This window comes from Scleropages formosus, chromosome 6 (assembly GCF_900964775.1).
Source record: "Scleropages formosus chromosome 6, fSclFor1.1, whole genome shotgun sequence".
NCBI classification, from domain to species: domain Eukaryota; kingdom Metazoa; phylum Chordata; class Actinopteri; order Osteoglossiformes; family Osteoglossidae; genus Scleropages; species Scleropages formosus.
Window position 1 is genome coordinate 14,983,484 of NC_041811.1, and position 12,698 is coordinate 14,996,181.

The 12,698-nt window shown below is 39.3% G+C and overlaps 1 protein-coding gene across 7 annotated transcripts in view; it reads right to left on the reverse strand.

Annotated features, from left to right (window-relative positions):
- Positions 1-560: 560 nt before the first annotated feature.
- Positions 561-12,698, reverse strand: part of nrg1 (neuregulin 1) — a 61,986-nt gene continuing 49,848 nt past the window's right edge. For 3 of the 7 annotated variants that reach the window (XM_029252624.1, XM_029252620.1, XM_029252626.1), the window contains 5 exons: positions 8,078-8,180; positions 7,690-7,816; positions 7,170-7,300; positions 6,484-6,684; positions 561-3,935 (listed from right to left, as the gene is read on the reverse strand). In XM_029252624.1, coding sequence (XP_029108457.1) covers positions 3,227-3,935; positions 6,484-6,684; positions 7,170-7,300; positions 7,690-7,816; positions 8,078-8,180 — 1,271 coding nt within the window. In that variant the 3' untranslated portion in view covers positions 561-3,226. Of the gene's footprint in view, positions 3,936-6,483; positions 6,685-7,169; positions 7,301-7,689; positions 7,817-8,077; positions 8,181-12,521; positions 12,581-12,698 lie in introns of all 7 variants that reach the window. The other 4 variants (XM_029252625.1, XM_029252622.1, XM_029252623.1 and 1 more) reach the window with 3 other exon arrangements.

Here is a 12,698-nt window from a genome sequence, read left to right on the forward strand (position 1 = left end):
GTTAATATAACTTTAATTTCTACCAAAGCAAAATATGAAATAACTTTTAAATGTGTGATTTCAACAGTAGTAACATGCATCATGTATGTGAGTGTTAAAAAAGGATTATAAAATTTAATGAATTAAATGGAAAAATATTTTAAACATACTAGCAAATGTTCAATAAGACATACCGAGAGCCAGAGTAGCTGTGTTAGTGATCAAACCATTTAAAATTTTTGGTGCAATTTGTTGACAATGTGCTTTGAATTCATACAGCCTCTCATACGTAATTTTTAAATTATAAATTAATTTTATATATTGACATTTCAGATTGGAACCAGTTACATAAGCACTATATTATTATGCATATATTTTTTATAGTTACTATATCATTCCATGGTAGTGCATTATTGATGGCAACAAAAGACTAATAAACACAAGCTTTTTAAGTCCGCTCCATTGTTTAAACACCTAAACCTCAAATGCTATTAATGGAAAAGAATGAAGGAAAAACTGTATTTTTTATTATTGGATAAGATTGTCAAAAAAAACTTGATCATAAAATAAATTTAGGGTGAAAAAGATTTATTGAGTAAACGGCAAGTGAAAGTGATGTTGCAATCATAACGTACATTGTGGTATGCTGACTACTTGATGAGATGTTGCTAGAGACGTTTCAGAGAAATGTTTGACATGAGGTGAGGTATCGTAATACTGTACAGTATATTCCACACAACCGAAGCTGGAATTAGCAGTTCTTTAATGAGAATCCAGAATGCGATCTTGACTAAAAGCCCTGTTTTTACATAGGTTTCACCATACCGATGGCTCATTCTCATCATCTTTGTCATGCACACATTCCGCTTATGCAATGCATGCATGCACTTAGGCGTATGTGTTCATGCATGTATGCAATGCCTTTTGCCCCAGCATTTCTGAGTTTACCATTCTGCAGAAGATTAACGTAAAAGTAGATCAGAAATGTCTGGAAGATAACTGGAACCCAAAGGCAAAAATTAAACTGTTTTTATAAGTGTCATGAATGACCGCATTGACAGGAGAGAGAGAGAGAGACACAAAGGCTATGAGGTGGTAGGGAACTGATAAACACAGGACACTGGATTTAATATTTCAATTCAAATCCAAAGGAGTCAATGATTTCAGGGTGTATATACATAAATGGACATTGTGGGTTGAAAGCAATGCATCATGGGGTGTGTTGCTTCGGTCATAGGCATATAACAGGTGTACATATAAAAAAAAAAAAAAAGTCACCATCTTAACTGAGATTGACATGCAAGAATTTCTCACATTTTTGTAGAAATACAGCTGATCACTTGGGTAGGAACAGCCAAAATAAAAAGTGCATCTTAATTATGTTTAACAACACATTAAATTGGTCAGTGGGTAACAGTTTTGACCCCATAAGGTTTTTTAAAAAAAAAAGCATAAGAAACTGCAAAACACAAAGCAATCTTATAAAAAATAAAGGCTGAGATCTTACAACAATACTGAATAAAAATATGGACTAAGTATTTGCTGAGATATAAGGCCCAAGTAATAAATAAATACATAAATAAATAAATATAATAAATATAAACTTGTTGCATCTTTGATGGGCCTCTGCTAGCACTAAATAATTTGTTATATGAGAAATTATCAGAACTAATAAAACCATATCACAGTTCGATCTTGAATGGCATACCTACACTTAACAGGCTGTTTAAACTGCACTTTTAGAAACACACAGCAACAAACTGTGTGGCAGTGTAGTCAAGCCCAAAAGAGTTCATAACCAAGGACAAATACATACTTTAGTTCTGTCATTTTATTCTTTTTTGGAGAAGTGCAGTATTCTGTACAGTGAGCAACAGTGGGCCTGTATATGAATAATAGCTCCATAAAACATGTGATGTATACTTTGTTGCACTTGTTTTCTGAAGCTAAGACTAGTGTTATAAAGTCATGTTTATGGTACTTTACAGAATAAAATTTTACATACACAAAACAAATCCAATGGACAAAGGAATTAAAAACACAAAGTAACACTCTGATATTGTAGCATTTTACATAATATTAAAAAGCGCAACAGTAAATCTTGGTATTTAGATTGGTAAAACTACACGCTGTGTATCTATAGAGTTACCTATAATGAGTTGTTATAATCCCCACAATGCATTACTTAAGGACTAATGGATGTATGAAAACACTTTGAAGCAGTGAGCCATATATTCAATCTCTGACATTTTTCAAATCATGTAAGTTTTTAAAAAAAAAAAAAAAAAATTTGTGCATTGCACTTTTCTAATTTGAGGGTTTTGTACTTTTGACCATAAGTTATTCAGCGTATCATATTTATAAATCAATATCCTTACGTTCAAAAACATTTTGGTAATAAAGGGATGCCAGTTAACTATTCAGACGCTGACCCCTTTACCCATGAAAAATTATAATTACAAATCTCAATATTGTTGTACTTTTTCATGGCAGTATATTGAATTACTCAAATCTGATTATAAGATACATAATCTGATAGCGAAGATGGTCATCAATAAACAGAGCAAAATAGCTTGTATTATTTTGCAGTTTGTGTACCATCGTGTTACGGTGAACTTGCAGCACACAAAATGTGAATAAAGGGAAAGCCGTTGAATTGCTCTCTGGTTTTCATATTTACCCATTTATGAATTTCACAAAATTGCATAGTATTTAACCTGAAAACATACAGTGTTACACTATTACGTGATCAGTAAAGAACACCTTGAGCCTAATATTAAATTTCATCAGATTTTCTTCTTTTTCCTTTTTTGTTAACTCATTAACACACTTATACCTCATGCAAGTTGTAATTTACATCCTTAATCTTTATGCAGTGAACATTAAATCAGTTTTGCTGGCTGGAATAATTCATTACACTGAAAAGTTAAAGTGAGTCGATTACTTTATTGAATATATGGCCCGTATAATGCAGTTTCCTAACTTTCACAGAACTGAAAATAAAGGCACCATTGATATGTTTTCTGTTGAAATACTGTGACCTTTGCTACATACTAGTGTATGGCACTTTCTTCCATGACACGAACACATTTACACACGTTTTAATTTATAAAAGACTTTATTCACTACTTCGCTAAAATAAAACTTTATTTTTTAAATTATTTCCCTCAAATACTTAATTTATATAAAATAAAGGTTTCATGGTGACCTGTTTTTGGACCTAAGTATTTTGAGCAGGTACGTTTCTTTATACAGCAATCGGATCTTGATTTGCTATGACACTCGATAACCTGGCCTGCAGATCCTCCTTTGCGGACAGCCTGAGCGCCGGGTTAGTCCTGCTGCTCTCGGCGGGCCTGCAGGCGGAGGCGGGGGCCGCGGAAACGGTAACGGCGGCGGCGGCGACCGACTCGAGGTTGGCAGCCAGCGGGTTCTGTATGCTGAGGAAGGGCGTGTCCTCGCCGACCCGCTCATCTTCGGTTTCGCTTTCCGAGCTGCTGCTGCTCTCCGAGCTGCTCTCGCTGTTTGACTCCAGCTTGTGAGCGCTGTGCCCGTTGACCTTTGTTCTTTTGGCTTTGCTGCCACTGTTGGCAAGTTTTTTTGAAGACTGAGGGGGAGCCGCCTCATACTCCTGCGTTGTCTCATAATCGTCATCCTCCACGATTCTCTGGGGGCTCGGAGGGGGGCTCTGAGCCTCATGGGCGTGGTTGTAGTGGGCGGAGTTACGCTGGTAGGTGGGGTTCTGGTCTTGGCGCTGTTTGTCACGCAACCGAGGGGGCGTGGTGAACAGCAGGGGACGCTCCTCCTCCCCCTGGGGGCTGACAGCTATTGAGGGGACTGACATGGCTAGACTCGAAAGGGGTGGGGAAATCTCAGAGGGTGGAGACTTCGGGGACTCTGGGGACAGCAGCTCCACTGGAGACATACGATTCGGTGTCGTCATGGCTGAAACGTACCTTTGAGAGAGACAGTGAATCATCATCACCACAGAGAAATGCAAAATAAAAGAAAGATGATGGTATAAAAAAAGATTTTACAAAACATTTGCTTCTCATGCAAAAGTAGAACGTTAACAGGGATGTGCAGATTTCTTCAGTGTATATAACTTCAGTGTGACAAAGATGTTGGTAATCTGTTAATGCTCCTTCATACTAGTACGTTTCCAGTTGCAAATCAAAATTAATCAGAAGCTGCTGTAGCTGAAAAATGATGGTTATTGTCCTTTCAAAACCTCCTGAGGAAACATCTGCCTCAAAAGTATAACAGAAGTCTGATTTTAAAGAGCTTTGCTTTCCCTCAAATTACTAAAGAACCAAGTTCTGGACCACAAAAACCAAAGTCCACAGGATCTGTTCGGAAGTAAGTCTTGACCAAGTTTATTCACCAGTTCCATTTATTCCACATAACATTTTTCCTTCAATGAAAATTTACCTTTACTAGTAACACAACTGGTAAGGTTTATTATTTCATTCGGATAATGTGCGTCTCTAATTTTATCTTCAGCTATTAACTAGTGATGTCAACATATGTACAGGCAGTCCCCAAATTATGAACAAGTTCCATGTCCTCAGTCTGCCTTTAAGTCGGATTTTAACGTAAGTCGGAACAGTAAAGTATGGTGGGTATCTAACATCAGTTTGTCAGATGTTTGTCTTAGTATATAGTATACCTTTCTATGCATAAAAAACATTAAAGAAACACTTCCGGATACACTAAAACATCTTTAATGTAACAATACATTTATTACCATTATTATTACTGTAACTACAGTGTTTATAATAGAGAGAGACATAGAAAGAGGTGATAATGTTACTACTGTCACGATGAACAGAGGACACAGAGGAGGCTGGACCCAAGTCCAGGATCATTTATTCAGAATCAAAGGACTAGACGTGTTCTTGTGGTCGAGGACGGGTGAACTGAACAGAGGTGAGGATCCGAAATCGTGGTCGAGGGACAAGGCAGGCAGTCGTTATTAAAGAGACGTGGAACGGGACTGGGGACTGATGAGGGAGAGGATTTGGAAGAGCAAAGCGAGGGAGGTTGGAGAATGTGGGGGGGGTTATCGCCAGTGAGATTCCGCACCTGGGAAGAAATGTCTTTTATAGCCGAATGCTCTCAGAGAGAGAGAGAGAGAGAGCGAGAGAGTGTGTGTGTGCAAAACATTAAAGGAACTTTAACGTTCAGTTTTCTAGTGTTTTTTGGCGTTTCACCTTTCACTTTACTATTCCCACTTTAGTTTCAATCATGACTTTCCCCTTTTTCTTTGATGCATCACCATCACTTGCATCACATTTATGCTTTGATACCATGGTTAGGGGGGCACAGTGGCGTGGCGGATTTGGCCTGTGCCTGCTGTAAGGTGGGTCTGGGGTTTGATCCCTGCTTGGGGTGCCTTGCGGCGGACTGGCATCCTGTCCAGGGCGCGTCAGCCTTGCACCCTACGTTGCGGGGTAGGTTCCGGCTAGCCGCTACCCAGCTTGGGACAAGCGGTTACAGACATTGCATTGCCATGGTTAGGAGGGTTAAAAACAAAAAAATTAAAGCCAAATCCAGTAACACACAAGACACTTAATAGGAAAAGAAGGACGTCTTTGTCCTACCTTGGGCTTGCGTGTCCAGCCGACGGACTGCTGTAGACACGCAATGTTTTGATGCATGTCGCAAAGTAGCGCCCATTTGTTATTACGAACCATTGTATGTACAGTAACTAAAATTTTTTTTAACATAACAGGCTTAATTATGAAGTTTTCATTTGATTGTTACTTAAGGGAGGGGTGCGGTGGCGCAGTGGGTTGGACCACAGTCCTGCTCTCCGGTGGGTCTAGGGTTCGAGTCCTGCTTTGGGTGCCTTGTGACGGACTGGCGTCCCGTCCTGGGTGTGTCCCCTCCCCCTCCGGCCTTACGCCCTATGTTGCCGGGTTAGGCTCTGGTTCCCCGCGACCCCGTATGGGACAAGTGGTTCTGAAAATGTGTGTATGTGTATGTGTGTGTGTGTGTGTGTGTGTGTGTGTGTGTGTGTGTGTGTGTGTGTGTGTGTGTGTGTTACTTAAGGGTGACAAATTAAGTTCCAGTCAGTAAGGCGGTGGTTTGTAACTACGGTTTGTACATAAGTCGGACGTTCGTAACCTAGGGACTGCCTGTAGGTAATAAGCTGCTCTCCAGTGGAGAAGGTCCTGACAGACTGAATATCTGCTAAGCCATTTTCATAGTTACTTTTCATGCCAATGTTTCTGTACTGTCATTTGTTCAAACTCATTGCATCACTGTAAAGTGTTGTCATACATCCATTCATTTTCAACAGCACCTTGTCGTGGGCATCCGCAGCCTGCTGTGGAAGTATACGGTGCAAGGCAGCATACACCCTCAACGGGTCCATTACAGCCCATCACAGTACAAACATATAATGAAGCACCTCCTGAACACTGCAACCAAAGCGCATTTACTTGAACAGATGCAGTATACATATCTGTCCTGCAGTGGACTGAAGCCCCCAGGCCCTACCTCTCGCTGTATGGAGAGTCTTTGTAGGAGTCTGGAGTGTCTCTAGCATTCTTCTGCTGCGCACCGAGCTCCCGCACGCAGCCCGTGGCGTTCAGCCGGCCACGGCGGCTCGATGGAGTGACGTGTTTACTGCTCTCTGAGGACGTGACCAGGACCGAGTGGCTGTTAGAGACGATGATCTCAGTGCGTCCATTGCTCCAACTGGGTGGGACGGAAACAGCGTTCACTACACACACTAGATTAGTACTAACCCTAAATAGGGAAAGGCGGCGGCTTTTTACCCTGGGTGTGTTAGCCAAGGCAAAGGCTCAATTATAGGGCCTACAAGACACCAAAAGGAAGCCAAGAGTAATGGTACCTGGCAGCTATAAATCATTAAAAGTGTTGAAAGAGCACACTGTGTGTAAAACTCCGGCAGTGTCCTCGGCTTCATGCATTAGCAGACCATGCAGCGCATTGAGCTTGTGTTTCCCACACACACAAAGCACATCAAGTACATTTTTTGCTTTAGTGGCAAGATCCAGAACTTGATGTCAAGCTGTGGGGGAAAAAACCTCGCAGCTAAAGGATGCAACATCTCTGCTTCCTGCTTGAGAGGCACTTCCCTCACAGTCATGTATTAATCTGAAGTACCCAAAAGTCAAAGCAAGGGTTGTTTTATTAAAAGCAGAGAGAGTGGCTGTTACCTCTTGGTGGATGTCTGAGTTGCAGCGGTAGAGCTTTGTGTGGATGAAGTGCACAGAGTTGTGGAGAATGAAGTTTCAGTTTCCTTCTCAATTGTGTGTTCTGCAAGGATGGCATTTTTGGACATGTATTGCTGGAGTAAACAGAAAACAGGAGAACACTTTATAACAGCAATATTTAATAGCACTGACATTTGTGAATCTATTCACAACTGTGGAAAGTTTACTGATCAAATGTGATTTTATCAATAATCTTCATACTTTATTTAGTCTGAAATACATAAATCCTTTTCACAACAGCACAGAGTTCCCTGAAGCTATAAAGCAAACCTACTGAACCTCTACTCATCTAAACCATACATGCTAAAAATTACTCTTAAATTGCATCCAGAATCATGATCATACCTTTGAAAACCATTGCCTAAACCTTGTATATTATACTGCTTTTTAATAAATTAATGAATTGAGCAGGAGACAAAACCAGAGCGGATGTTAATTAATGGTTAATAAAGCGCACACTTACGCTGACGAGTTGAAGGCTTTCAGTGGGTGGGCTGGAGATTTGAGGTCCGTTGGCCATGGCAGCCATAGCATTGCGCTCATTTCGCAAACTCTGCCTTAAACGGTCATGGAGCTTCTTCCTTTGCTTTCTGCATGGGGAGATAAATCATTCATTAGGTACCAAACCACTTTAACAGATCAAAAAATTCTGCATAATTCTCTTGAATAAGGCTGAAAATTCTGTGGTTAATTTCTGTAATTAAAAAAAAAATACTAAACATTTGCAAGAAAGAAAAGTGAAAAGCAACTACTAATGTCCTTTTACTGCAAAATGCAAATAAAACATATCTTTTACAAATGTATTACTTTTTTGTATTTCAAATTAGTTATGAACATTAAATGTGAATTACTTTGTCTTGCAGTAGGCAACAACACACATAATGCCCACTACTAGAAGCGCAATGCAGATTCCTGTAATGGTTAACACGCGTTTCTGATACAGCTCCTCAGCTTCTGGAAAAGAAGAAAAATATTCATAAACTTTATCTTTATTGTTGGGGAAAAAAACAGCACTTCCACAAGTTTTACAACAACAATGATACCACAATTGTACTAGAATCAGTTCTCCATGTTGAAATGGATCAGTTTTTCTACAGTTGAGAATCAAGTATTTTAACACAACAGTGTTGCATACCTTAATTGGTTACACTTCAGGAGATATTTACTAAAAAAAACTTGTATAGCAAGCCAGGAGGGCAATGAAGTAGACCAGCAAATTTAACATACATCCTTGGTGGTGTTTTTAATCAAATAACCCCTATCTTACATTTATTCATTTACCTAATGCTTTTTTCCAAAGCGACTTACAATGTTAAGGTTACAATTATCACAAGCGTTCAATTATTTACCCATTTAAACAGCTGGGTAATCTTACTGGAGCAATTCAGGGTAAGTACCTTGCTCAGGGGTACTACAGCCGGAGGTGGGGATCGAACCTGCGAACTTTAGATCTAAAGGCAGCAGCTCTAAGCACTACACTATCAACTGCCTATGTTACCTTGAAAGTGTGTTAGTTCTTACGATGGGTTACAAAGATTATATTCACTATCAACTCGTGTATGTATGTGTGTGTCTTGGTGTGCCTAGACTACCGGTCCAAAAATTACTTAAAACTATTACCCAATAAAAAAAATGGAAATCACATACAATCTTAATTTCACACAGTAGATTTGTACACAGGACTAAATGCTTTATAAATTTGAAAACTGATTGCAAATTAAAGTGCATTGTAATTATTTTCTACTGCACTGAAGTTTTTTCCATGTAAATGGTTTTAATTGGCAGACTGTTTTATTCAATTAGGTTATGCTCATGAACAATTTTTTTTAAATGAGGTGATGGTGTTTCCCAAACTGTATTAGTGTATGCAGCATTCTCCTGTGAGCAAATCTTGGAACAAAAACATTTATAACAACAGTAATTAAACTTTACATGTGGAGGTCATCTAAAAGAGATGGCATCACTTTTGTGTTAAAGAGGGGTGGGGGAGGAAAAAACAAAAACAGAAAACAGAATGACAATGATGAAAACTGGGACACACACAGAATCACTTTTTAGGCCATGACAAAAAAAAAAAAAAAAAAAAAAATGAAACGAGAAGAAAAAAGAACGGAGGAACTGGGAAATGATCTGCTTTTGAGACACAGCATGCTCAACACCGGATGAAACGATGAAGGGGGACAGTGCAAGGAGGCAAAGGCAAAAGCAAACACTGAAGGGATCTTTCCATACAGCATAACCACTAAACTCCATGGACACCTTTTCAAGTGTTCGCTGAACAAAGCAGTCTTGCAGTCAACACAGAATACGGGGCCCGATGCTGTTTCTGCATATTTTATGACCTAAATTTTTTTGTGCACGCAGTGATTGTGAGCTACTGCTTTTATGCTGTATAGAGTTCACTGTAAATAATTGAAGACACCTTTAACAGTCCTCTTTAATGTCAACATCACATGTCTATATATCCAAAAATTGTGACATAGCTGATCCTTTTGATATTGTAACAGTAGCTGTTCTCAGAAAGATGTGCATCAGCTGCTTGCTTTGTTTCTTTAAGAGACGTTAGCTTGAAAGATGTTTACTGTTGATTTTCATTTTTACAGTAATGTTATGGCTGTATGATCCCTTCATTTGCACAAGGAAACTAGCTGGAGGAAAGGCTCAAGCTCCTAAGAAGCCTATATCTGCAGTCTAGAAAGAATGAGCGATCCATACCCATAAATTCAATCCCAAGATGCTCTGCCAACACAGAAAGTTGACAAAAAGAAAGAAAAAAAAAAACAAAAAAGAGTTGAAGAATTCAGAATTACTCAGGACCATAATAATCAGTTGCATAACATTTCCGGATAACCTTTGTTGCCATAGAAGATGTATATTTATAGTTTCCACATTACATTACTTAACTACAATTAGATTTTTTAAATCAAATATTACATGTAAATCTGTTTCTCTCTTACTCATCATGCGAACACATTAAGTTATTTCATTGTTCAGCCACATCAAATGTGTGTCTAACAAGCACTGTCAAGTAACTTCAGATTCTGATACATGCACATGCAAACATTATGTTTGCATGTTATACACAAACTGGTATCAGCAAACTTTTCGAAAACAGGCAGCTTTAATATGAGTATTACAGAAAAAAATATGGCATGTGACAACGTATTCTATCCTGTCCTCAAGTTAGCATGCTGTGAGCATCATGCATTCCTGCTGTCTACACTTAGCACTCAAATGTTCATGATAATCATAATACTCCACATTCCTTTTTTGTAATGCTTCCAAAACTCAGAAATGATTGCCACTCCCAAATTAATCCAGCCACTCCCACAGCAAAAGTAATCCATCTTTAAACTTGTGAATATTACCAGAAAGAAATGCGATACAATTAAGTTAGGCTCTTATCCTGATTAGTTTTTCTTCGAAATCCATAAAACTTAGCTGTATCTACAAAAGAATTCCCATGCTCAGCTTCAGAAAAGCAGAAGTAACATTTAAATAAGACAATATTCCAGAACAACACACTAGTAGTAGCAACATTTCTAAGGCCAGTGTTTCCAGAAATAAAACTGCTCAGATCAACAACTCTTATGGCATCTTAGCATCTGGAAATTTCTTTTCCATATTGATTCTATACAGCCCAAAAACAACATGTCCTCTTGTTTGCAAAATACTGCGTGAGAAATTGAACTTTGGGCACACAAAATGTCCTCTAATTTGACCAATTTGTCCTAGTCAGTTATGTTCTTTTCTCTGTAGGTTTGCATCATGCTGGATTAAATGTACAAGTGCTAGTGTTATAAATAAGTCAGTCCAGTAAAGATAGTTAGAACGAACTCAGCCTGTACAGATTCTTTAAATATTTTTTTTTTTTTTTTTTTTTTTTTTTTTTACGTCAAGCAATTGTTGTCCAGCAACCAAAAAGCTGTCCTTACAGGCCACATTGACCTATTGCAGCACATCAGTGTCAGACATGTAATCAGCTGTAGTGGACACTCTATTGGACACAGGAATTCACGCTGTAAATGGACTGGAACCAAGCTAGTGTCTCATTTTTATGTGGGTCCCTGGTGTCCACCCATCATCTATAAATAAGTCGGGGGTTGTTAGTAGTCTGTCTAGAGCAGATGCTGTGTCCCCTGCCCTCCTTCAACAGAGGTGAAACAAAGGCCTGCTCAGCACATCTGCACTGCGTATGCGGCTGTCCTTTCGTCCTCCGCAGCCTAGGCTTTGTTCCCAGAGATGGATAGCCGGTGAGCTTTGACAACAGGAAACGACGGCAATAAGGCATTAATATCTCCACTCCCTCATATTACGGAACTATGTTCCTTGATCTTCAAGGACACTGCTGTTTCCCCTCTCAGCCTCCAACCCAGAATCCCTCTGACAAGCACAACAATCTCCTGTTGCATCGCTGGCACAGTTCTCTATTCCTGCAGCTCGGTAACTCACAAGCAGGGTACTTGCCCCCTGTGAAAAACAGTCCGTAAATATGACAACTGATAGCAGTATTGCTTTAATTAAATTTTCAAAGGCTGACATAGCTGAGAAGCTAAAAATACAGCTGCCACAGTTTGGTGCTCCTTCTAGTACAGTTATTCTATGTACAAGTTATGTACCATGCTTCAAAGGGAAAACTAATGTGCCCACTGCTTTATTTTTTTTACCTATAACAACGAGCATAACCGGAGCACAAGGTTGCAGTGAGTGAGCTTTGTTGATAAAGTGCACCAGAGGCCCGACTGCCATTCATCTGCCTGTTAGTCTTGGCGACATCGAAGCAACCAGGGCCTCTTCCCACTTTCCAGAACACTGGCTATCCACCATTCTTCCTCTACAATGTTAGACGGCTTTACAAATTGTTCACTGCGCTTCTTTTGAGATTCGCAGGAAACTCCGATGAAAATGTTAGAACTCAGGGTACTTAAATGTCTTAATGAATCTGAACATGTAATGACCACCTTTCAGGCACTAAAAATAATAGACTTCTAGGGCCCTATGTCACCACTCAGATTTATAAGATTATCACATAAATGTAAATCTAGATTCTTTGCACTGATAAATTTTATACATTTTACCCCAGAGGGTACTTAAATTTTAAGTTAGCATGTAAATTTAACTGAAGCATGAAGGCAAAAAGTCTGAACATGCAAGGAACAGGTATGGAAAAAGACACACAACATACACACAAAAACCTCATCTGCCTATAACCTGAGCGGAAAACAAAGCAACGGGAACAGCATTGACTGAGCATGCTCCAATCCAAGCACAGACAGGTAGAGGAGATAGACGTACTGTAAAAGCTGGCCATTACGTAGTTTTGGCAGCGATCACCAGTAAATTCATTTGGGCACCTGAGAGAGAAACAGAAGTCACAGAGAAAAGAAGAGGGAAGAGAAGAAAGAAGACAGTGAGTTTACACCAGAGTTCTTTGTAGACCCACGTGCATCACTGGTGTCTGGCCATCAAGGA